Consider the following 23,005-nt stretch of genomic DNA (forward strand, 5'->3'; position numbering starts at 1 on the left):
GTTTGGTTGCCTATATTAAAGTGATTATGTAAGTTTTGGAATAAAAATCAGTAAAATCAAACAAAACGCTTAAATTTTATATTAAAACTTAATAATAATGCCAAAGGATTTAACTATAACTTATTATATTATAATTAATTAGTAATTAATTCATAAGTAATTATTTTATCAGTAAATAAATAAGAATATAACTCAAAAACATTCCAATTGCGTCGTTCTAAATATACCCAAAAATAAACCCGATTAATCGTTATTTTTCACCACATATTGATCTAATTAAAAGCGCGCTAGCAAATCGATATCGATCGTAGATGTTGACGCCGTCCGACTGCCCCAACGCAATCCGCGAGTTACGTCCGCAGTGTTTACTTATTTCACCCGGCACGCGGATGTGATGTCTGGCGCGTCTGCTGGTTATTGCGTATCGCGCTGAACATGAACTTCCACTTCGGCTGCATGTGCGCGCTCGTCACGCAAGTGATAGATTTCTGGCGCGGAGGATTCGCCGTCGCCGCGAGACGGATTTCTATCGATTCTTATCACCGGCGAGGAACGCGTCTGACCCCTGGACTTTGACACGTTCATCTCTGCTGGCGCAAACGAACGCGCGCACGCACATGTAGCGCGCCCACCGAAAAACAGAAAACATTCACGCGGGCATGTGACATCAAGCAGCCATCAATTATTGCGACTGAAATTATACACATTTAAAGAAGAAGTGTTAAAATGGTGGCCATCAACAACACATCGATACTCTTCCAGAGCATCTTTACGATTCTTAACATTACAGTTGAGAATCCCGAAGAAACAGTTTCGTATAATAATTATTACAGAAGCATTGGTAAAGGTAACATTAGTTTAATTTAACATGTTATTTCTATGCATATTTTGTAAACTTAATTAAAATATATTTCTTTTATTTGTAGAAACAACACAGACAAAGTGTTATGGAATGTATGGTTGTTTCAATTTGCAATCGCCATGGACGAGCGAAAACCGACCGGTTGCGTTACTTCCGGAAAGTATACGAAAGGTAAATAAACAACCGACTTATATATAACACGTACCAACATGTTTTGGTTTTAGGTTGAACCGAAATTGCGATATTTTACACGTGAGAAGCCAATAAACGGTACGAAATTTGATCTTGATGATTTTGATCTCATTGTACAATCGGGAATCAATCCGAAACTACCGGTTTTTGTTATAATTCATGGTTACACCGAGAGTGGGCAACATCCATGGGTAAGAAAAAATGGCGTCATTGTCATTGTAATATTTAATTTTTTTTTAATTTTTGTTTTAGATCAAACAAATGACAAAAGAATTATTACTTCATGTGAATGCAAATGTTATTGTTGTTGATTGGCAAGGTGGTTCCTCTCCGCCATACACACAAGCAGTTGCTAATATTCGTCTTGTCGCTGCCATTACCGCTCATTTATTAGCGGATCTTGCGCAGTTTACGAATAAAAATCTGGATCATGTGCATTTGATTGGACATTCTTTGGGTGCTCACATGTCTGGTTATATTGGATACACACTACAAGATGTAATAAAGTGTTTTTATTTGAAAATACCAATTAATTATAATTTGGTTTTAGGATTTTGAAGGATTAACCCTAGGTAGAATAACTGGTTTGGACCCTGCGGAGCCACACTTTGCAAAATCTTCCCGTCCGGTGCGTTTGGACAAGTCCGCGGCGAAATACGTGGATATTATCCATACGGACGCGAGCCAATTCATCCGTGGTGGACTCGGTATGACGGAAGCGATCGGTCATGTTGATTTCTACCCGAATGGCGGTACTGACCAACCCGGATGCGATAAAAGCGTGACAGAATTCGCGATTGAAAACGGTGGTAGTTTATTTAACGGAATTAAAAAGTTCTTGGGTTGTAATCACATCCGGAGTTATCAGTACTTCACGGAGAGTATCAACAGTAACTGTTCGTTTTATGGAATTACTTGTGCTAGTTACGAAGTGAGTACAATAATCAAAACTTTAAAATATTTATTTAATAATAATGTAATGCATGTGATTTGGCCTACTTTTTTTAAATTAGGATTTTGTCGCTGGGAAATGTTTCGAATGTAAAACCAAGGGCCAATTTTGCATGCCAATGGGTTTCAACAGCAAGAAACGCTACGATGAACTACTATCAAAGAAAATAATCAGTAAAAGGCGTACTTATGTATTGTATCTTCGTACTGCAGATGCGCAGCCATTTTGCAGTAAGTATAAACACGTAATTTGGGTTGCCTATGCTTTAAAACATGCTTTTTTTTGTTTATATAGAAGAACATTACAAATTATCCGTGCAAGTATCTGATTCATCTGAAAGTAAAAACACGGTGGTGAAATCGGTCAACTCTGGTTCGTGTTGCATGATTCAACAGACATGCGCGGATTAAAAACAAATCGAGTTGCGTTGAACAAAGGCGGATATCACGAACCAGGCAAATTATACACGGAAATTGTGTCAATGGATAAAACTCTACACTTGAAAGGATTAGAAGTTGAGTGGGATTACCACAGTAATGTGTTTAACCCACTAACATGGCGTTTATTGGCTTCGCCGAGGGTACACCTTGCAAAAATCAAAGTGGAAAGTTTAAACCCAAAAGAAAGGTAAATACAAATAATAACAAGTTATTTAGATGTTCATAGGTTATGTTTATAGGTTATCTGTGTGTCCAAAAGATAAAAATCAACCACTCATCACCGGAATACCACAACTCATGCTGCCATCTTACTGCTCGCAGTGAAACCAAATTCCAAGTGTACATATTGTTAACGAGTATTTATTCTCATAGTATTTATATACAAGTTAAGCTGTTTTGAGACGTTGAGTGTGACATATGTGTTTGGATTTTAAAACGTGCGTGCTTACTACTCGCCGGTGGTGATCGTCAACTGTTTTGTCTTGCTGTTATCGAATTTATCCATCGTTTTGATGCTGTTCAACGCGCCTAGACCAATCGCCAGCGCCACCAACAACAACGACACGATGAACAACCCGGACCATATTGGAACAGTGGTGAAATCAACACAATCGTAAGCATCATTAAATCTAACTTTGAGAGAATCAGGCTGAGCTTGAATGTCGAACAACATCAACTCAATCTCGTTCTCTTCATCTCGAAATACGGAATTACCGCTGCAGTGATACGAAAATGACTTTGCTGCGGAGATTTCTTCTTTATCGACTGTCAAAGTGTAAGTTTTCGTTGACATGAGCAACAGATTAATGGTATTAAGATACCAATACCCAGAATTCCATAGGAATTTAAATCTGAGCGTGACTTTATCACCGGATTCCGTCGGAATAGTAACGCTAAGTTGTCGATATTTATCACCACGATCATCTACGGTTGCCACGGCGGCTTTACCAAGATTATAACTAGTGGCGTTTATTTTCAAGACCGGTGTCCTTGAAGAATAAATCATGGCGACTTCGGAAGTGGTCGTTGAGGCTTGATAGAGCACTGGGCCAGTGACAGGCTCGTAGTTTTCCATGGTCGTAAAAGTTTCCGGTAATTCAGTGGTGAACTCATCGGAAGCTTCGCGTTTTGGTCGATTGGCAGCAGGAGGCGCACTTGGAGCTGCTTCATGATTGGTAAGAATCAATGCCAAGATATTATCGTATTCACGACTGCAGTTATCCAGAGTATCCTGGATTTGTTTAAAATTTGATGTGGCATCACCTTTTAATTCTGTAAATTAAAAATGGCGGATGTAATCATCAATATACATAAGATAAATTGATTATGGTTACCAATGACGTTGTCGATGTTTAAATTACTGCTTGGGACGTACGCAGTGTATTTATTTCGGAGAAGATTTTGAAGTTCATTGGAGATTTGCATTGGATCACCCTTGAAGACGACTACTTTGGGGCGGCGCATGTAACTCTTCAGCAAATCAAAGTCTTCATTGTTGAATTGCTTCAGTGATGGTAATTGAATACTTTCTGAACCCCATATTAATACTCCTCCGTGGGAATAATCAAAAATATTCAAGAGAAAACCGATGAAAACCACAATTTTGTACATTTTGCCTTGTGGTAGGACTACGACTGATACTACAGCAAGGAAAATTCACCCTTAGGATCGATAACAGTGGTTGGCGCATGCGCAGTGCAGAAACCAAACACAGGAGCATAAAAAACAATGCAATGTATTTTTAAACAATCTTTGGAAATGTTAGGAGACAACAATATTTATGGGAGAAATGATTTCCAATCTGTTTCGAAAGTATTCTTGAAACTTATTGTTTCGATGATAGATGGCGCTGCCGGTATCAACCTGTGCGAAAATCGACACCTAAAAATACATACAACTTGTTTTTGGGTCACTCGTGTCATCTCATCGTGACAGAATTAGCTTTAGCCAAAACTCATTCTAATCGCGCTGATAATTACGTCGCGTGCAATCAACACACAGTATAACAGGTGATTGCCATACAAAATGTTTGTACTCCACTGAAATATACAAAATGACCAGTAACACCGAAGACTTAGATTCGATCGCCGTAAATAACTTCAGGGAATATTTACAGATACCCAGCGTCCACCCGGACATCGATTATGGTAATTATTTGCTTAATTTATAACAAATTTTATTAAATAATTTAAAATAACCTAAAATTATCATAGGAATATTTAGATATAAATTTAAATTTAACTTATACAGGGTGTTTATTTCTATATTTCTATTTTAGGACCATGCGTTGAGTTTTAGCAACGTTTGGCCAATGAGATAAAACTTCCTGTACAAGTGATTGAACCTGTTGCAAGTAAACCAGTTGTAATCATATCATGGCTTGGCCAAAGCCCAAATTTGCCTTCCGTATTGCTGAATTCGCACATGGACGTTGTTCCGGTAATGCCGGAGGAATGGAAACATCCCCCGTTCGGTGCTGAAGTGCACGACGGGAAGATTTACGCCCGTGGTGCACAAGATATGAAATGTATAGGTATACAATATTTGGAAGCCATCCGTCGCCTCAAAGAGAATAACGTCCAGTTACAACGCACAATACACTGTAGTTTTGTACCTGATGAAGAGATAGGTGGCGCTGTTGGCATGAAACAATTTGTCAAAAGCAAAACTTTTAAGGAATTAAACATCGGCATGGCTCTCGACGAAGGATTACCTAGCGTTGACGATAGATTTTTGGTTTACTACGGAGAACGATGCATGTGGCGTGAGTAAACATGTGATTCATATAATTATTTATTTACTTATTGTGTGTTTATATTTGCAGATGTGACCTTTCATTGTCCGGGTCAACCGGGTCATGGATCACTCTTATTGAAAGACACTGCTGCTGAAAAACTGCACAATCTCATGTCGAAGATAATGCAACATCGTGCCGAACAAGTTAGGCTACTCGACTCGGATCCAGATTTAACCATCGGTGATGTAATGACTGTAAACGTAACAATTTTAAATGGCGGTCAGCAGGCGAATGTGCTTCCATCTGAACTAACTATGACAATGGACTGTCGAATACCGGTAACGTCAGACATTGACGAATGGAGTAAAACACTTGATACTTGGTGTGCAGAATCAGGCGAAGGTATCTATATGGTTCAATCTCGTTTTGAAAATGCGAAACCGACTGATATATCTGATGAGAATCCATACTGGATGCGTTTCAAGGAAAGCGTGGATGACATGTAAGTATGGTTGCCTATGTTGTATTTAGAATTCATCCAAGCGTTGGCAATTGGTTAATTTTTCTCGTTTGTTTGAATTGTTTCCTGCTAGGGGACTGCAAATTGAAACGCGAATATTTCCCGGTGGCACTGACAGCCGCTTCCTGCGCGAAATGGGCATACCAGCACTCGGCTTCTCGCCCATCATCAACCATCCCGTACTGCTGCACGATACTGATGAATACCTCGCTGAATCAATGTTCCTGCGCGGCATCGAAATCTACATGAAGTTGATTTCCTCACTTGGTGATATTGCCAACGACGAAAATTAACAAAACAGAACTAAACCAAAAACACACGCACCAAATAATGTAACATAACACACAAATCATGGCTTATTGAAACGAATATCACGGTAAAACACGATAAAACGCAAAACCACTGAAAAACATCACGAATGATTACTTATCCAATGATGTTTGTTTCATGTTAATTCTTGTTTTTCACCAAACAATACGTGCAAACCGCATGCTTGGGCTTAGCTATGATTCGTAATATGTACAATTTTGCGTACATTTTACCTACATTGTTTGAGATTGTTTATACCCCACCAGAAAAGACAGGCGGGCTTTAAATCGTGGGTGATTAGTCAGTCGCAGATAACGCGCACGGCGCGCGAACTATTTAAGCACGATCGCAATCGTGCGCTATGATTAGTGCTTGTTTATTGCGTTCGCCGTGAACAACAAGGCATCGGTTTAATTTTAATTTTTTTTTAAATTGTGACCATTGCGACAATGACGACCTCGCCAACAGCCAATCGCACTGAGGCGCTCAGCGATCTTGCCGTTGACAACTTCAGAGAATATCTACGCATTCCAAGTGTTCACCCTGATGTTGATTACGGTAAAATTTCAAATTTAACAAATGAAACATGTTGAACTTTTTAATTATGTCAAGATAATTTTGAAATGGTCGATTTTTGCGTCACCAGACACAAATTATTCCACTTTCGAGTCAAGTGATTAAACCTACGTAAATATTTAATAATACCAACACTCTGATTGCACAGTTTACGCATTTAAACGACAAATTTTGCTTTATAAATAGCCGCGTACTTAAATTGTATAATTATCAAATTATTTGCTGTTTCAAAGTTCAACGTCGCCAACATTACATTTAAATCTGTTGTTTGTTGAATATTGGGTTGCCTATAGTAACAAGATATTAATTTGAATTTCCAGTGCCTTGTGTAACATTTTTGCAAAAACAAGCAACTTCGCTTGGTTTACCCTTGAAGACGTATTACCCAGCCAAACCTAACAAGCCAGTTGTTGTTATAACATGGCAGGGCACCGATCCATCCCTCACTTCGGTGTTGCTGAATTCCCACATGGATGTGGTGCCCGTTTTCGAAGAAGAATGGACACATAAACCGTTTGCTGCCGATATGGACGCCGATGGCAAGATTTTCGCTCGTGGTGCACAGGATATGAAATGTGTGGGTATTCAATACCTCGAGGCTATTCGTATCCTGAAAACAAACGCGTGGAAACCCAAGCGCACTTTGCATCTTTGTTTCGTGCCCGATGAGGAAATCGGTGGCGAAGATGGCATGAAAACGTTTGTTACCACTGCTGATTTTAAAAACTTGAATATTGGGTTTTCTTTGGATGAAGGAATTGCCAGTCCTGATGAGACCTTCAGTTTGTATTATGGCGAGAGAGCTATTTGGCGTGAGTAAAAAACAAAATGGCGACCATGAAAAGTACATTACATTAATTTTTTATTATTTTATTAAAAGATTTGGAGTTTCATTGCAACGGGCAAGCTGGTCATGGTTCTTTGCTGCACGAAAATACTGCCGGTGAGAAAATGCGCGTGATTTTGGATAAATTGTTTGACATGCGCGAGGAACAAAAGAAAATTTTGGAAAACAACCCAGAAATGACGATTGGTGACGTCCTCACTTTGAATTTATGCATTCTTCAGGTATAAAACATCAAAATTTGTTATTATTTCTTTAAATTTATTTGTTTATTACTTTCCACAGGGAGGAAAGCAAAGCAATGTTGTCCCACCAGAATTCTGGTGCTCAATGGATTGCCGCATTCCAGTCACCATGAACACCAAGGACTTGTATAAAACTTTCGAGTCGTGGTGCGCAGCCGCCGGCAAAGATGTAACAATTGTAAAGGAACAATTTGAAGAAATTATCAAACCCACTGAGCTGAATGATAAAAATGCTTATTGGGTTGCCATGAAGCAAGCCACAGACGCTTTGTAAGTGTTTGAATAACAAAAAAGTCAAATTTAATGAAAATAATATTTGCAGAGGATTAAAAATCAAGCCGATGATTTTCCTGGAGGTACAGACAGTCGCTACCTGCGAGAACTCAACATTCCTGCGCTCGGTTTTCGCCGATGAACAACACGCCGGTGTTGCTGCACGACAACGACGAGTACTTGGAAAACACGTTTTCCTACGCGGCATTGATATCTACTGCAGAATTATTCCTGCCCTGGCTAATGTTTAAGGATTTAATCATTTAAAACACAAAATATGTCTCAAATCATTTGTTTTTTACTCAATTTTCATGTTTTGGTTCAGGTGGTTCTGATTAAAAATAAGTAACTTTTAAATCTTGTATATTGGGTTGCCTAATATGTAACACCGCACTTGAAGTTTCAATTTCGCAGCGCACGCGGTTGTCAGCTGACCGGGCGGAAAGAAAGCGCGCACCGCCGCCTGAACAGATGACGAGCGACGCCGAATGCCCCAAGTGGAAGCGACGAAGCGAAGCTGAAGCGTCAACGCGACCAAGCCAAGCCATACAGCTGGTTGCGCGACCGACCGACCGACTTGTCATGGAACTACGCGTGCAAACCGCAAGAAAATGTCGAGAAAATCATCAAGATCATCATCCAACACGAAGAAAAGCATCGGCAAGCGGTGGATGAAAGCTTGGTGAGTACTTTGAACAATTTTCGTGCGTTTCGGGGCGGATTGCGGACATTATCGACTTTCGTAAAGGCGGATGATTTTTGGTACGCGTGGAACACTTGCAACGCAAAGTATTGATGCCAATACTCTAGATTTTCTTAATTAATACGTGTTTATAGTCAATTTTCGTTTAAGTGCACATTATTTTCTACATTCTTGTCAAAGTGGGTGTGAACTTGTGAACCTCGGGAGTATTCAACATTTTTAAATTTATAATTAAGTTTTAAGCTAATTAATAAATTGGTTTACATTTTTTCTAGTTAAAAAAAACATTAAATATTCAGTTTAGGGCCTTTTGTTCACATTTTGTCATGAGATATACCCGGATATATGTTTGGAACGGTGTCAAAATAATTGTTTAATTATATTTAATTTTTTAGGAATGACTCATCAAGTTGGAAACAAAAATACAATGGATAATCAATGTGTCAGACAGCAGTATCACGATGATTCTGGATTAACTTGAAATTCTCCAAAACAGGTACTGGTATTTCTCTTTTAGCTTTGATTTTTATGGACATCAAATATGAATATACGCAATAAAAGATTAAACGAAAAAGTGACATTAAAATTCCTATTACAACAAAATGGCCGCCGCCATCATTAGTTCACATGGTTCACATTAAAAACAGCTTTGAATGGAACACGCGGAACGCAGCCAGCGCCTCCGCTACGCCGTGTGTGAGCAACGTAACCACGTGAGCGAGAGCAAGTCGCACGCAGCGCGGCAAGTGCATTGCTCCCTCGTTCGCTCAGGGTTTTCTCAATGTTCGTGATGAGCGTGGTGTTCGCTCGTTGCCTTTGCAACGACCGCTGTCGCGCGGTCGACTCGCAGCGGCTCCCCTCGACGGCGCTCGGCATGGACTCGTCCGGTTTACAAACATCGCCACGACCAGCCCAACATAAAATCGATATTTTAATACTTAACAACGACTTCTTCGTCGAAGCTCAACCAAATGCGAATCACACGTGAAATTCGTGTCTGATTTTAAATTTTATGCTGGAAATGCACTGATTTTAATGAATTTTGATTCGATTTTAGCGTTGTTGAGTTGAGTGCGATCGGCTGGTTGCCTCGCTTTGCTGTCGAGCCAGCGGCGCGCAAGCCATGTTGGATTTTGTTTTCCCGGCAAAACAAATCAACAAATGTCGATCTAATGCTCGCTGGCGTGTGGAGGATTGGGGTGGAAAGCGGTACTAATCAATGCAGAATTTTACGGGCGAAATATTGCGATTCATGTGAGTTTGCTGCATGCGGCGGTTTTTTTGCGCCGAGTGATTATTTGAAAAGTTTCATACATCTCCATGTGCACGTCGCGGTGACCGTGCGCGATCGAGCGGCCGGCGCACCGACCGGCGGCCAATCGGTGCCTGGCGGGAAAAGCCACGTGACGCGCGCGCACCAATCGCCGCGTGCGGATTTGAATCCCTCTCTTGCGACGAGCGCGCCGCGCGCCGAGCAACACAACCTTCAACGTTTGTGTACATTCGGTCGGGTCCGCCGTTCTGCTGTGTGTGCTGCCTGTCATCTCTGCCATCGTGTGTTGCGGGAATAATTTTCGAAAATTCGATGCCAACTTGAGGAGACATTGGGAAGAATCGCACCGGAACGCTAAACGTAAGTACCACCGTGCGTGTGGCGGCGATTGTCGGCCGATTTTCATTTAGGAATTGCGCGAAAAGCGGCGGGTTTTTCGCCGCCAGTCGAAGTTGTGCCAGTTGGACTCTTCCGTCGGCGAGCCGAGTGTGTTTGATTGTGCATGTGTGTGCGTGTAGTATTGAAGCGCGGGATCGCGTTGTTTAGCGTTATCCGAGCCTTCATTTGCAATAACATCGCGCGACGAATACGCGATAACGGCCGGCGCGCGCGATTTTAGGTTACACGCGAAATTGTGTAAACAGTGAGCCGGCAACACGAAATACCGCGTAAATTCCCAACGTGTGTGTGTCTCATGTATTCACGTACACGTCGCGTTTCAGTCGTACTCGTATATTGTGGACGGCGATCAAAACCCACGGTTCACATTACCGAGTGCCGTTTTGATTTCATTCGAAACAAAACATTAAAATTATTGCGCATTGTCTAAAATAAACATATTACTTGTCTCTGTAAATCAACTAAATAAATATTCATGTACGGAGAGATTTTTCATCGACTTGTTAAATATTTCGGTTGTATACACATGTAATAATCTTGGCGGGAAGTAAGAGCCGCAGTTCGTTGGTTTTCGGTCGTTTTCTCGAGACTTCAAGGTTGCGGAAAGAAGTTTTGATATCGCGCGCGCAGTAGTTTCGAGCGGAGCACGTTGAGCCGCGCGCTCATATTTTATGCCCGCGCACGAACACCACGGTGGGAAAAAAGCTCGCGCGCTCATCACGTCGCCTCCGTCCGTTCAAAAATTCAAATCGAGCATGTCAGCCACCGCGAGCGCCATTGTCATGCGTTGAAATCTGTTGATATTCATCGCCATGGCAACGTCAACAAACCGCCATTTTGTGGCATTCTTTCAATGAAAGTCAATAACTTTTTAACATGTACGAATTGTAAAGATTTGCCGGACAATAGCCTCGTTACAGGTACCAAATCGAACAATTCGTGTTAAACTGGTGGCGTCAATTAAGCGCAGACAGGATTACCCTAAAATAGGCTAAATATTTCACGAAACTTGACTGCTATTGTCCGGTTTGGGATATTCTTGACAAGATTAGGGTTTATGACTTGCTTTTTATTGTGAGAAAATTTCCGTAAGTGTCTGTTTCGGGTTTTTCTCGGGCCCCTCGGTATACCTGGGGCATACTGGGTAATTTTAATTGTTCGCTTTCGATCATTTCGTGCGCTAGACAAAGCCGTAAAGGGACGGACAGGCTCGGCTGCGGGCTCCCTCTTTCACACCACCCTCTCTCTGTCGTTACGTCGAGCGCGCGGTAGATGAGGCATCAGAAATGTAAACATGAGAACGCGGCATGAAGCGAGGAGCGTGCCACTCCCCTTTTTAGTCGGAATGGAATCACGCGTCTCTTTCTATGTTTTATTGCGGCACTGCTCCAACGCATTGGTTGCTATGTAATCGTCGTCTTTGTTTTCTCGGTTGCTAGGCTTGTGTGTGGTGTGGTTTCTGCTGCGTTGTCTCTTCTTTCTCACTCTAATGTATTTTATGCTATGAATACGAGAGAGATAAGCAAAAGGGGTGCCTGTAGTGTTGAGGCCATCTGTCTCTTCGTGCTAGCAAAGTACAGCGCTGGCCATAGGTTTCAAACCGGAGGGAAACGCATGAAATTCAAATCTGAATGTTTTCTAAAATTGTTTTGTTTATGCAAAAATTTGTTTGATTTTGCAGGTTTTTGAGATGTCCACTTTCATGGATATGTACTTCGGCAACTCGGATCCACTCGCTGCAGGAGATGCTCGATATCGACATCAAATCCGAGATCGACACGCTGATCGGCGGCAACAATGACCTCTCCGGGTTCAATTTCACCGACCTGCCGCCGCTGGAGATGGACGACGTCAGCGACATCCGCTGGTTCTCGCACAACTCCAACATGTCCAACTCCAGCTTCACGCTGGACTTCTCCGGCGATGACTACACCACGATGGTGGATCCCAATGCGGTGATGCCAATCATCAGCAGTATTTCAGCGAATACGCGATCACCGTCGCCATCGCTGAAAGAAAGTCATTTAACGTTTTCTCCGGCTAGTATTAAACCAAACGGCATTAGCGTGAAAACCGAGGTAGCGGCTGTAAAAAAAGATCTGATTAAGAAGCTGGACGACGGTAACATCACGACATTTAAATTAGGCGAACGTCCTTCGATTAAAATCGACAAACCACAAACTATTAATGTTGTCAATGCAGTCATAAATAGAAACGTAGGTACGCAACATTTTATCAAAAAGAGCGCGACAGGACCGATTATCAACACCATCAAGAAAGTTACTCCGATCATCTCGAAGGGGATTGTTAAAGTCACAAAAACACCTTTACTTTCGTTTCGAAATACAGTCGGTGGTAGGCAGATAGCGAGTCCGGTGACAGTTGCGCAGTTGGCGAATTTAGGCCAGGTGCGCACAATCAGCACAGCGCCCGTAAACCACACGCGGAAACAACAGTTTAACAACAATCGCATTTTCGCTGAAGATGTCAAACCCTTCCCGAAGCCGGCGTATAGTTATAGCTGTCTGATTGCAATGGCGTTGAAGAATTCCAAAACAGGCAGTCTGCCTGTGTCTGAGATTTACAACTTCATGTGTCGCCATTTTCCTTTCTTCAAAACAGCGCCAAATGGCTGGAAGAATTCGGTGCGGCACAATTTAAGCCTGAATAAATGTTTCGAAAAGATTGAGAAACCCGCGGTGAACGGTGCGCAGAGAAAGGGCTGCCTGTGGGCGATGAACGAGTCGAAGATCACCAAAATGGACGAAGAGGTGCAGAAGTGGAGTAAGAAGGACCCGTCAGCGATACGGCGCGCTATGTCAAACCCGAGCAATCTGGAGGCGCTGGAGCGAGGCGAATTGAAATTCTCCTGCAGTTACGAGAGCTATGAAGATAACTTTGGGGATTCGTGTGGGAGTGCCGAGAGTGACGGGTCGGAGTATGAGTCTGAGATGGATACGACTCCGACCACGAAGATTATTCACGCGCAGCCGCAGTACATTAATATTGCGAATATTAAGACGGAGCTTAAACAAGAGGTGGACGATGAAGAGGATGAGGAGGAAGAGGAGGAGACTGATGAGTTTGATGTGGAGGTTAGTTTTCTTTATTTAAAAAAAATTAAATTCGAATGTTTAATTTTTTTTTGTTTGTTTAGGTTGCCGATTCATTATACGATGATGAAATCGTAGATGATGAAGACTCGGAGATCCTCCACATGGAAATGGCGCTTGCGCAGAAAGAGTTACTCGAGTATGATCCGTCGGTGCGGCGCCGGAAAAACATCTACATCATACAGAACTAACGTTTGCCCTCCACGCCGTAAAGACTTCTTAATTCTATAAGAAAATGCGCTAAGCAAGCAAACTAGTAGGATTTGTTAATTTGTAAGTTAAATTATTCGATTGTCATGCCAGCGGTGCGCCGCCACTGCTGCAGCCATGTTGTTTTAAACATGGCAGAGCGTGAAAGGGCGCGCCGGTGGCGTCGCATTTTTTTCTTTAAAAAAAAAAACGAATATAAATAAGCGCCGCCCGCGATCGCTTTGTGCAGGCGCCGCTTATTTGCTGAAATGCTGTGTAAACGATGGTGATATAACAATTTTGGTTTCTGTACATATATTTCTAGCGCGTAAGGTTAGTTTGCCGAGCGGCCGCTATTGCGGCGATGACACTGCCATCTTATCGGCGCAATGGCGGCTCGAACCTTTTCTCTCGGTGTCGAAGCAATGTGAAAAACACTACTTTAATTTAACTATTCAGTTACTATTTTTGATTATATTTTACATTTTACATTTGTTTGCGTTTTGACGATGCATGGAACACTGAAACAATCCACATTCGGGACCAGATTTGCGGAAGTCAGAAAAGTATGATATTAAGTTTTAACCCGTTGACACTTGATGACGACCACTGAAGTGGCAACGGGTTGACACACCAAATTCGGTGCTGTGCCGATGCCAAACACATTTTGTCACAGAAGAAAAACACCTAATTAGTTTTAAGGCATTGTATTTTCTATTTTCACCGTGGACTGATTATAATTAGTTAATTAAGTTTGCTGTCGTCTTGAAGATGAGAGATGCAAACATTTTAAACTAGCAGAATGCGAGGTATCTACAGGAAAATAAAAATTAGTGACTATAAAATAGAAGAGCGTCACTTGTAAAATATTATAAATGTATCTAATTTGTGCGTACATTGCTGAACTACTTACTAAAAAAAAAAGAGCAAATGTGCAGAGTGTGAATGGTGAAAAAATGTTTTGTATTGTTTAGTTTTATATATAGACGATAAGTAGAGAGTATATAAGCATAAGATTTTGTAATTTTACATAACAATTGTGAACACTGAGCGAAGGGGTAACACCGGTGCGTGATGAAAGGGACGCGTAGGAAATGTGAAACAATATTAGCTGTAACATAATGTGTACAAAATTAAGTTACTTAAGAATCTTTCCATCTATATTTGGATTGGGTGATCCATATGTGACGTTGTGAATATGAGAATAGCGGAAAACTCAAAATGAATAAAAATTTAAAGTTGTGATTTTTTGATACTGAATAATTATTGTGTTTTATTTCACAATTCACAATTAGTTTACGCACTGAAATAACAAAACCGCTGAAATGTAAGCACAATTCTAGAAAATTAATGTTTTAATAGGAAAATCAATATGCCGATGTATTTATTAGTCATTCAAACGTCTGAAAGTTCAAAGGTTGCCCAACTTGATTATGGACAATCGTATTCGCAACTTTTTTAAACCCTGATAATTTTAGCTTCTGCGTAGTATGTGGAATGACTAATATTGCTTCGGAATCCATTAAACCTTAATCTGATTATTCTATTTTTAGAATTTATGTCTTATAAAACTTGATTTACAATTTATACAAAAGTTTTTAAACAAATATATTAGATGGCGCTGCATTCACACTTCCATTACGCCACTCTCAGACGTTCAATATTATTGTTCAATCATTTTCTTGTGTTTTATGAAGTAAATCGTATGATTGTGCAAAATATTGATGAAATATAATGTTGGCCTGAGTTAGGCTTGTATTAAGGCGGGTACGATTGAAGGACGAACAGCGGTTTGCGAATTGTTCTTGGCCGACCTCTTCCTGAAGTGGTGGAAGTAGCGGACTGCTGTTTTGCCCCAGTGCCCCCCCTGCAGTGTCGCTGTAGCGAGCGCGTAGTAGTAGAAGTTTCGCGGTGCGCAAGGTGCAGGTTGGTCCGTTCCGTGCGCGTTGTTGGTGTTTTTGGGTCTCGCCCGCGATCGCCAAGTTGAACATTGGAAGTTGGAATCTGTCCGGGCGTTGCGTGCACCGTTCAACACGCGCGCAGCTCTATTCCACCGACCATTGCGAGCGCGGATTAGCGATAGCGAGACGTTGCGGACGAGCTAGAAAAACGCGCTAACGGCGAAACCGAACAGTTGTGCACGATCATTGTCGTAGTTCGCGTGTGACGGCTCGCCTACTTTCTCCTAGCGACAACGAAACATCCCAAGTGCTAACAAGATGAACGCAATACGGATCGCCCTCTGCGTTGTCCTGCTCACAGGTAATACGCTCTAGAATATCGCACGAATACCGTTTACCGTTCGCAAACAGGAAGTGCAAAAAAGGGGTGCCGATTGTCGATTGTTTGTATGCTCGCGCGGAGAACAAACAAGTGCGGTGTGTGTGTGGGGTTTTCGCACAGGTTGAGTCATTGCAAACCGTCGTTTGTTTTCCCTTTGGCGTGCTGCGCGCAAAGATGGATTCAAATGCGATTTGCGATTCGCGATGCATTTCATCGATTTTCTCGCGAGCGCCCAGTCCAAGGCCTTGTTTGTACACACCGCGCCAGATTCGGTGCCCGAATCTGTGCCACCGCTGGCATTTGCGAACGTGTGAAACGCTAATTTCCTTCGTGGCAAATTGTTGCCATTGCCAACCGCGGGCAGAAATAATTGTCGTAACTCGTTATCGTGCGTGTGCAAGGGTTCGGACGGCGAGCGCGCGGATTCATTGCGCCGCGCTGATTTATCTTCCTCTGCTTTGTCGCTGATCGGTGTCGTCGTCATTTAATCATCCTCGCATTGTGTGTGCTCGCTTGACTCAACTTCGTTTGCTCAAATAATCCCGTATGCCACATTTGGTCACATCGAACAACCACGCTCGTGTTTCATTTGTTTATTTTTCCATGTACATCTCGAACGTTTGAAGGTCGAACTAGGTTTTGCGTGTGCAAATGTGATTTGCACGTCTAATTTGTGTAAACAAGTTATCTGATATCAAAATTACCCAGAAATTGTTATTCACGTTGTTACACTGCTCTACATTTATCAGACAATTCACGCGGCAGACGTTAAACCGCATGAATAATTGAATTTAAAGAAGCTTTTAACGTCACTGCCGTAAATTTATGAACAATGTACGAGTAATGAGATTAATAACTGTTTGCCACGCAAATTAGGAGAGAGCATTTAATGTTTCAGATGTGATTGCGATGTGGAAATGCATTCGGAGTGCAATCATTTTGAACAACTTTGAATGTTGAATAATTAACACATGTGACGTGCTTCAACATGCTATCAAACCGGTTGCACACAAATCAACATTATTTACCTTTCGATAATAACTCTGAATCAATATTTCATAATATTTGCGAATAACTGCTACTCTAATCGTTATCTTAAGTGTGTATCATCATATTTAGTAAATACCTGCATAACTACCACGTAAAGCAAAGTTACAGCAAAGCTGAGGTTGTTGTATTATTGTAAAGTGTTTACTTGCATGTTGATTCACATCCTCTTTCAACAAACAGTAATGAATCATAATTATCAACGATAATCAACCATATTTATTATCGAATTATAGGTTGTGCACTCGCCCAAAGCGACAATAACCTCAACCTGGATTCTGTGAAGCAACAAATTCCCGGATTGAATATTGACGAAGCCAGCTTGCCGAACAAGGAGGAAGTCGAGAAAGTCCTCAAGGAAAAATGCGAGAAAAATGGCGGAGCAGGCACTTATGAAGATATTCTCGTAAGTTAACACTTAAAATAAACAGGTTTTAATAGTTTTTACTAACATAAAACATGTTTAATGTCCAGGCTTCCAAAGATAAAGTTCAGGAATGTCTCACCAGTCACCTGAACCAAACGCAAATCATGGAGGAATTGGAGGAGGCGAAGAAAGACGGCTCCATGGATGATATCTTCGGCAAATACTGCAAGAAACGTGAGGAGATTCTCAGCTGCGTGACCGATGTCACCAATAAGGTGGAAAAATGCCTCGAACCAGTTGAAAAAGACAACATGAAACTCGTCCTCAACATAACGCAAAACCTCATCGACTTCGTCTGCTTCAAGGACGGCGATCGATTGGCGAGTAAGTGGATTATATTCACTTTAATTCTAATTTCCTGTATTACTCCGCGGTGTGCTTACGGCTAATTAATGGCTCTTTAATCGATTATTTTAGTGTTTGTCGCCGAGGGAGGTTTCGAGTGTCTGCAGTCTCATAAAGAGGCGCTGCAGGACTGCGCCAATAACACAATCGCGCAACGTATCCCCAAGGACTTGTCCATTACCAACCTTCCGTTGTTAACCTTCAAGGGCGAAACCCAATGCGCGTAAGTCTCGTATACAGTGTTGCCGTGTTTAATCATAACTTTGAGGTTATGTTTCATCTATAGCGACATGGCCGAGCTGCAGGAATGCGCCGTGGTGGTGCTCGAGAAGTGCGAGAACAACACGCCGGCGAACATAGTCGAGGCGTTGTTCAAGTTCATCAAGAAGGTCAGCCCGTGCAAGGACTGGAAGCGCGGGGAGCCGATGCCGCAGCGTAAGTTGGAATCAAGCAATTCCTCTCCGACAATCTATGCAAGCTTCTACGCATTAGTTTTCACTCTCGTCGTGAGCCTGCGTTTGATGTAGGAGTTTATTTACATTTAGCATAACACATTCACACCTAAGTAGGGAAAGGTATACAAGGCATGACAATAGATACATTATCTCTAAACACACACACACTCCACATACACTTCAAATTAATTTATATCCGCCATTTTGCATCCACTGTGCGTAGCGAGAATTTTGTACGCGGGCATTGCATACGATTGTGAAGGCGAGTGAAAGAAGAAATCAAGACAATGTAATTTGTGATACAACTGGTTCCCATTTTTCCATATCTCTATATATATCTAGTTGAAATGATTTTGTTTGTGTTGTCTTCATTTTAATATTGTTTTAGAAAACAGTGTTACGTAAATATTTTCTTATGATACTTTGTTTTTAATTTTTATATCTATATTAATATCGAACCAAAAACGAGACAGAAACCAATGAATGCAATAAACATGAACAAAATGCAACCATATATATTCTGCCTTTTGAACTTCGTTCTACGTGCATGGCTATAGTGACGTGTTTAATGATACTTATTCGCGTTTTCTGTGTGGACACACTGTGTGTTGAACTTTGGCATGCACCACTACCAGCACACGTGCACAATGTAATCCTGTTTATCTAATCTTTTCTTCCCTTTGTGTGGATCTCTAATCAGCATAATCGAATTTAATCAATTAGTTGTGCTTACGATGTGTGTATTGACAATTGACGATCGCGTAATTTCATCATTTCATCAGCGACAATATGTTGACCTTTGTACCCTTGTATTTATTCACCGTCTTACCGAATGCGATGCAAATGAACAGAAAAATATTAATAACACGTTGTTGTGGTTGCATGCGGTTATGACGAGCAATATTTAATCAATGCACGCACGCATGTATTACTTTTTCTCGGCGGCCATTTTGGTTTCTTATTTATAACTGTCATTGCGCACATGCAATACTATGATGTATGATTCATGTTTATCAATGTTTTTTTGTGTTGTGTGCGTTACTTCTATAGCTTTGTGAGTTGATTATTGTTAATCAAAACTTCCATTGTTGCTTACGTCTTATCGTTGTGTGCGTTCCGTAGGCAAGTCGCGCACGTCCGAAACGGCGATCAGTGCTGCCAACTTCAACGTTCTCGACTCGCAGCAGATTATCGGAAATAAGGTGAAGCGCAGTCAGTCCGTGGACTTCACGTCGGTGGACAACTTCCGCGACAAGTGCAACAAGTATGCCGGACCTAGTGCTTTCAACGACTTATCTGTAAGTTTACTAGTTGTGTTGTGTTATGTTGTGTTGTGTGACGGCCATTTTGTTTATAATGGTTGGTATTGCTCACTTTTGACATGTTGATTTTTGTTTAGCAATCTGTGAACGAAACAAAACTTTGTATCCAAACTTTACTGCGGCAACAAAATGCTTGCGAATTGCTGGTCAGCGATGGCAAGAAGTGCGTTAGTCGCACGGCGAACAAATTACGCGTTTGCCTGCCGCCGCAAGAGAGTTACCTGCCCGCGTTTGCGATCGCGAGCGTTGACAACGGACTGGATTACTTATGCAAGAACAACGGATACAACTACAATCGTGAGTGCTGCACTATTTTAAATCTCATTAGGGTTATCCTGCTGATAATCTATTTTTTTGTGATATACTGATATTTGATGTCATTAATGTATGTTGGGTTGCAGGCTTCCTCAGTGGTCTTCCGTGCATGATTTCCAGCCAATATGGCCACGAACTGAGTGCTTGCATGGCCAACACCAAAACACGTAGAACTTCAAATAATCCCATCGTTTCTAAAACGGAGTTATGCGAGTAAGTAAACTTTACATGAATGGCTATCATTGTGCAAATGATGTCATTTAATATTTAACTTACGATTTTATAGGGATATGGATAAAGTAAAGATTTGCCTTTCGACATACATCTCAAACCGCTGTTCACATATGAGAGATTTGAAGGAGGTGACGATGGGCCTGCTGGAAGCTGTGAAAGATCCGTGCGCCGGATGCTCGATATACTCCAATGGCATTCTGCTACTCAGCGCGCTTGCGCTGTACTTGTACACGCGCAATAACGCCTACATTTCCGAGTAGACGCCGCTCTTTTTGCCCCGTCATAGTTTGTTTCCGTGTTTCAACTGATTACACTTTTCATCCGAGCGATTATTCACACACTGCCACTTGGTTAAAGGTTTAAGCGATTGCCGAAGAACAAACATAATAGCGAACTGTGTTAACAACTGTAGCGCGAGCGGAACAGTTACCAAAAATGTCCAAAGAAAGATGGCGGACGGCAGGCGGAACACACAAAACGGAACAAAAATTTAACGTTTAACGACAATGTAAATATGTTACACATTAGCGCGTCCCTCGCTCGCCCGCTGTACATATGATTCATTTACGCATTGAATTTTCGTGTCGAATACGCATTCTTAGAGGCTGACACAGTGGTAGGCAACCGTAGATGAGCAGTTAAACAAGTGTAACAAGTGGTAATCACATTAGATCTGCATATTAGGCAACATTAATCAAAATGTTCATGAGTGAGACACACACACACAGAAAGGGGAAATTGTTCATATACATTGTTTAAACTTCTTTTTATCATGTTACATCTTTTCATTCCGGAGTGCGCGTTGACGTTAGGCAACTTTCAATACACCGATGGACAATACCAGAGCAGCACGTGTCAAACACATAAAACAAAAGTTGTCTAACGTTTTACAAGCACACAACATGCTCGATAGCCTTTTCTCATCAACATTCGCGCATCGTTTCGTCGCGTTTCGCGTAGATAGCAAATTTAACCGTACAATGTTCGTGAAGTAAGTAACCGTAAACAGTTGTATTTAAATTAAGTATTGACAATTTCAATCGTTACCAATACGTACACCACACACAGCAAGACACAACACACAGAACATACATAAAATCACAGAAACAAACAAAACAAAATGGCTACCTGAACTTGTAATAAAAACTAGGGAATTATTTGCGTCGCGCCCAGACTTTTCCATTCTGTACGCCGTGCCAACATGTTTCGGAACAATTTATGCTCGTTTTTCGATGCGCATTTTATTCGCCACGCCAAATTGAATCCAGCTCAGACTTAACTTTTCGCCGCGGCGCGCATAATTCCCGTTTGTGAAATGCTTGAGAAACACACGAAGTATTTACGATTTAAGGTGAACTAATGGATCAAACTATGTTAAAATAATAACTATCGATAAGTAAATGAAATTTAACGAAGCTCTAGCAAGGTCGTCGTAGAAAACCACAAAAAAATGAAGCAAATAATCGAATTGAATTGAAAAGTTGAAAATTTTAAATTCTATCAAAATGTTTTGTTACCTTCGGACGCTCCACGTCTGCATTGAATTTTATGAATTAGAGTTTTAAATTATTGAGAAAAATGAAATGCATTGAATAACTATTAGACTGTTCTATATACAGGATGTTCGGCGAAAATTGCACATTTATAAAATGCACGATTTTCGTCGAAGATTCGAATTTATATATTTAAATATTTAAGAATTGATGAAAAATTACCGTATATTATAAATATATATTTAAACACTTCACTATAGTGAATGCGAATGCGTACGCGAGAAAGAGAGGACAGAGTAGGAATTATTTTTGAACATTTTAAGCAGAGCGACACAACGTAGCAGTGTATCGATAAAACGATAAATAATGTTAGCAGTTTAACTAAGATTTAACTATTTAGATGAGAAGAACTAATAATTGTGGTCTACCAAAATACATTTACACATTAAACTCCCAAAAGAAGCTTAGGTAAAGCAAGAAATCTATTTAATTATAAGTTACATTTACAGTTAGTTGCAGTTTTCATACGATTGAATAAGCCTATGTATAATTATAATTGTAATCAAGCACACACGTTAATTATGATGGAACTGTGTGGATAAAGTTGTGAGCTACTTTAGTCAGAGAACTTCTGGTTGTGTTAGGTTAGGTGTTTAAAACTTTTATTGTCTAGTTGAGTCTACTTATTTTAATTTGCTCAAATTTTATTTTTTGTTCTTTTTTGTAATGTTAATTGTTATGTGCACAGGTTCAGTATTACTGCTTGATTTCTATTAAATCTATTGAATACAATTAACTATGCAACCATAAACACACTTTACACATGAAAGACCAGTATTGTAAATACACACACGCAGACTAACGACTAACGAAAACAGTAACATGGTACAAACGACTACAGATATTACATGAAATCCGATGATGTTGTGATGATATTGTAATGTGACGTTTTGTTTCGAAGGCGTAAGAGACCGTAAACTAATATAATCAAAGATAATCGACCTATCAATTTTTATTGGGTGCTTATACTCCTTTAAGATAGGCAACTTATTTTGCTCTTATATCCTGTGTTTTTATATCAACTTGCACTGAAAAACAAATTTTCCATAGAAATACGCTATTTGAGTTTATTTTTATGCTTGAACTCTGTCTGTTAAGTGATTTATTTGCTTAAGAGCATGAATTTTACAACTTTTTCAAGTATTTTTCATAGAAATATACTTGATTTTAACACTATAGGCAACCTACATTACATATAATACAATTACGCATGTTTTTTTCTTTCTTTTACGTAAAACCTGAATGAACAGTAAAAATTTATAGTGAAAAATATTAAAAACGTATCTACAACAATAAAAACCGTGAAGTTAAAATAGAATTCTGTGAATTTAGTTCAGAAATATTCTATGAATCACTTCTTTGACAATGCTGCCACAACTCGCGGTGGCGCCATCCGG

General features: G+C 40.7%; 6 protein-coding genes across 6 annotated transcripts; 5 read left to right on the forward strand and 1 right to left on the reverse strand.

Moving 5' to 3' along the window:
• The first annotated feature begins 357 nt into the window (after positions 1-357).
• LOC135789752 (pancreatic triacylglycerol lipase-like) lies at positions 358-4,517 on the forward strand. The gene is given in 9 exon segments (XM_065299742.1): positions 358-847; positions 927-1,033; positions 1,087-1,245; positions 1,307-1,552; positions 1,605-1,985; positions 2,068-2,236; positions 2,301-2,348; positions 2,351-2,633; positions 2,686-4,517. Coding segments are annotated over 9 exon segments (1,599 nt in total). The 5' UTR covers positions 358-726; the 3' UTR covers positions 2,771-4,517.
• LOC135789754 (V-type proton ATPase subunit S1-like) lies at positions 2,791-4,057 on the reverse strand. Its single transcript, XM_065299744.1, has 2 exons — positions 3,781-4,057; positions 2,791-3,718 (listed from the first exon to the last, which is right to left on the reverse strand). Exons 1-2 carry the CDS (start codon positions 4,055-4,057, stop codon positions 2,895-2,897), a joined length of 1,101 nt encoding a protein of 366 aa, XP_065155816.1. The 3' UTR covers positions 2,791-2,894.
• On the forward strand, positions 4,283-6,137 carry LOC135789755 (aminoacylase-1A-like). The gene is made up of 4 exons (XM_065299745.1): positions 4,283-4,593; positions 4,725-5,210; positions 5,271-5,685; positions 5,777-6,137. The coding sequence occupies exons 2-4, from the start codon at positions 4,871-4,873 to the stop codon at positions 5,994-5,996; spliced, it is 975 nt and encodes a 324-aa protein (XP_065155817.1). The 5' UTR covers positions 4,283-4,593; positions 4,725-4,870; the 3' UTR covers positions 5,997-6,137.
• Positions 6,138-6,461: 324 nt separating this feature from the next.
• On the forward strand, positions 6,462-8,201 carry LOC135803776 (aminoacylase-1-like). The gene is made up of 5 exons (XM_065317468.1): positions 6,462-6,570; positions 6,909-7,400; positions 7,469-7,656; positions 7,718-7,947; positions 8,000-8,201. The coding sequence occupies exons 1-5, from the start codon at positions 6,462-6,464 to the stop codon at positions 8,199-8,201; spliced, it is 1,221 nt and encodes a 406-aa protein (XP_065173540.1).
• Positions 8,202-8,217: 16 nt separating this feature from the next.
• LOC135789753 (uncharacterized) lies at positions 8,218-14,749 on the forward strand. Its single transcript, XM_065299743.1, is given in 5 exon segments — positions 8,218-8,632; positions 9,049-9,149; positions 12,007-12,056; positions 12,058-13,420; positions 13,483-14,749. Coding segments are annotated over 3 exon segments (1,551 nt in total). The 5' UTR covers positions 8,218-8,632; positions 9,049-9,149; positions 12,007-12,015; the 3' UTR covers positions 13,630-14,749.
• An 816-nt stretch (positions 14,750-15,565) lies between these two features.
• LOC135803772 (uncharacterized) lies at positions 15,566-22,549 on the forward strand. The gene is made up of 9 exons (XM_065317465.1): positions 15,566-15,889; positions 17,194-17,363; positions 17,432-17,708; positions 17,802-17,952; positions 18,016-18,164; positions 19,307-19,482; positions 19,584-19,803; positions 19,908-20,034; positions 20,108-22,549. The coding sequence occupies exons 1-9, from the start codon at positions 15,847-15,849 to the stop codon at positions 20,313-20,315; spliced, it is 1,521 nt and encodes a 506-aa protein (XP_065173537.1). The 5' UTR covers positions 15,566-15,846; the 3' UTR covers positions 20,316-22,549.
• Positions 22,550-23,005: the final 456 nt, after the last annotated feature.

Source organism: Atheta coriaria, unplaced genomic scaffold (genome assembly GCF_025399875.1).
Source record: "Atheta coriaria isolate IRGN ID8LTWV9N9 unplaced genomic scaffold, Caltech_Dcor_3.1 hic_scaffold_3_pilon, whole genome shotgun sequence".
NCBI classification, from domain to species: Eukaryota; Metazoa; Arthropoda; class Insecta; order Coleoptera; family Staphylinidae; genus Dalotia; species Dalotia coriaria.

Bases quoted from the DNA above. Each gene is read 5' to 3' on its own strand.
- LOC135789754 (XM_065299744.1), bottom strand. From the start codon at position 4,057: ATGTACAAAATTGTGGTTTTCATCGGTTTTCTCTTGAATATTTTTGAT. The intron at 3,719-3,780 runs GTAACCATAATC...TTTAATTTACAG, and splicing joins AAACATCGACAACGTCATTG to AATTAAAAGGTGATGCCACA.
- LOC135789755 (XM_065299745.1), top strand. From the start codon at position 4,871: ATGGACGTTGTTCCGGTAATGCCGGAGGAATGGAAACATCCCCCGTTC. The intron at 5,211-5,270 runs GTGAGTAAACAT...TTATATTTGCAG, and splicing joins CGGAGAACGATGCATGTGGC to ATGTGACCTTTCATTGTCCG. The intron at 5,686-5,776 runs GTAAGTATGGTT...GTTTCCTGCTAG, and splicing joins AAGGAAAGCGTGGATGACAT to GGGACTGCAAATTGAAACGC.
- LOC135803776 (XM_065317468.1), top strand. From the start codon at position 6,462: ATGACGACCTCGCCAACAGCCAATCGCACTGAGGCGCTCAGCGATCTT. The intron at 7,657-7,717 runs GTATAAAACATC...TACTTTCCACAG, and splicing joins TGAATTTATGCATTCTTCAG to GGAGGAAAGCAAAGCAATGT. The intron at 7,948-7,999 runs GTAAGTGTTTGA...TAATATTTGCAG, and splicing joins AAGCAAGCCACAGACGCTTT to AGGATTAAAAATCAAGCCGA.
- LOC135803772 (XM_065317465.1), top strand. From the start codon at position 15,847: ATGAACGCAATACGGATCGCCCTCTGCGTTGTCCTGCTCACAG. The intron at 17,709-17,801 runs GTAAGTGGATTA...CGATTATTTTAG, and splicing joins GGACGGCGATCGATTGGCGA to TGTTTGTCGCCGAGGGAGGT. The intron at 20,035-20,107 runs GTAAGTAAACTT...ACGATTTTATAG, and splicing joins TCTAAAACGGAGTTATGCGA to GGATATGGATAAAGTAAAGA.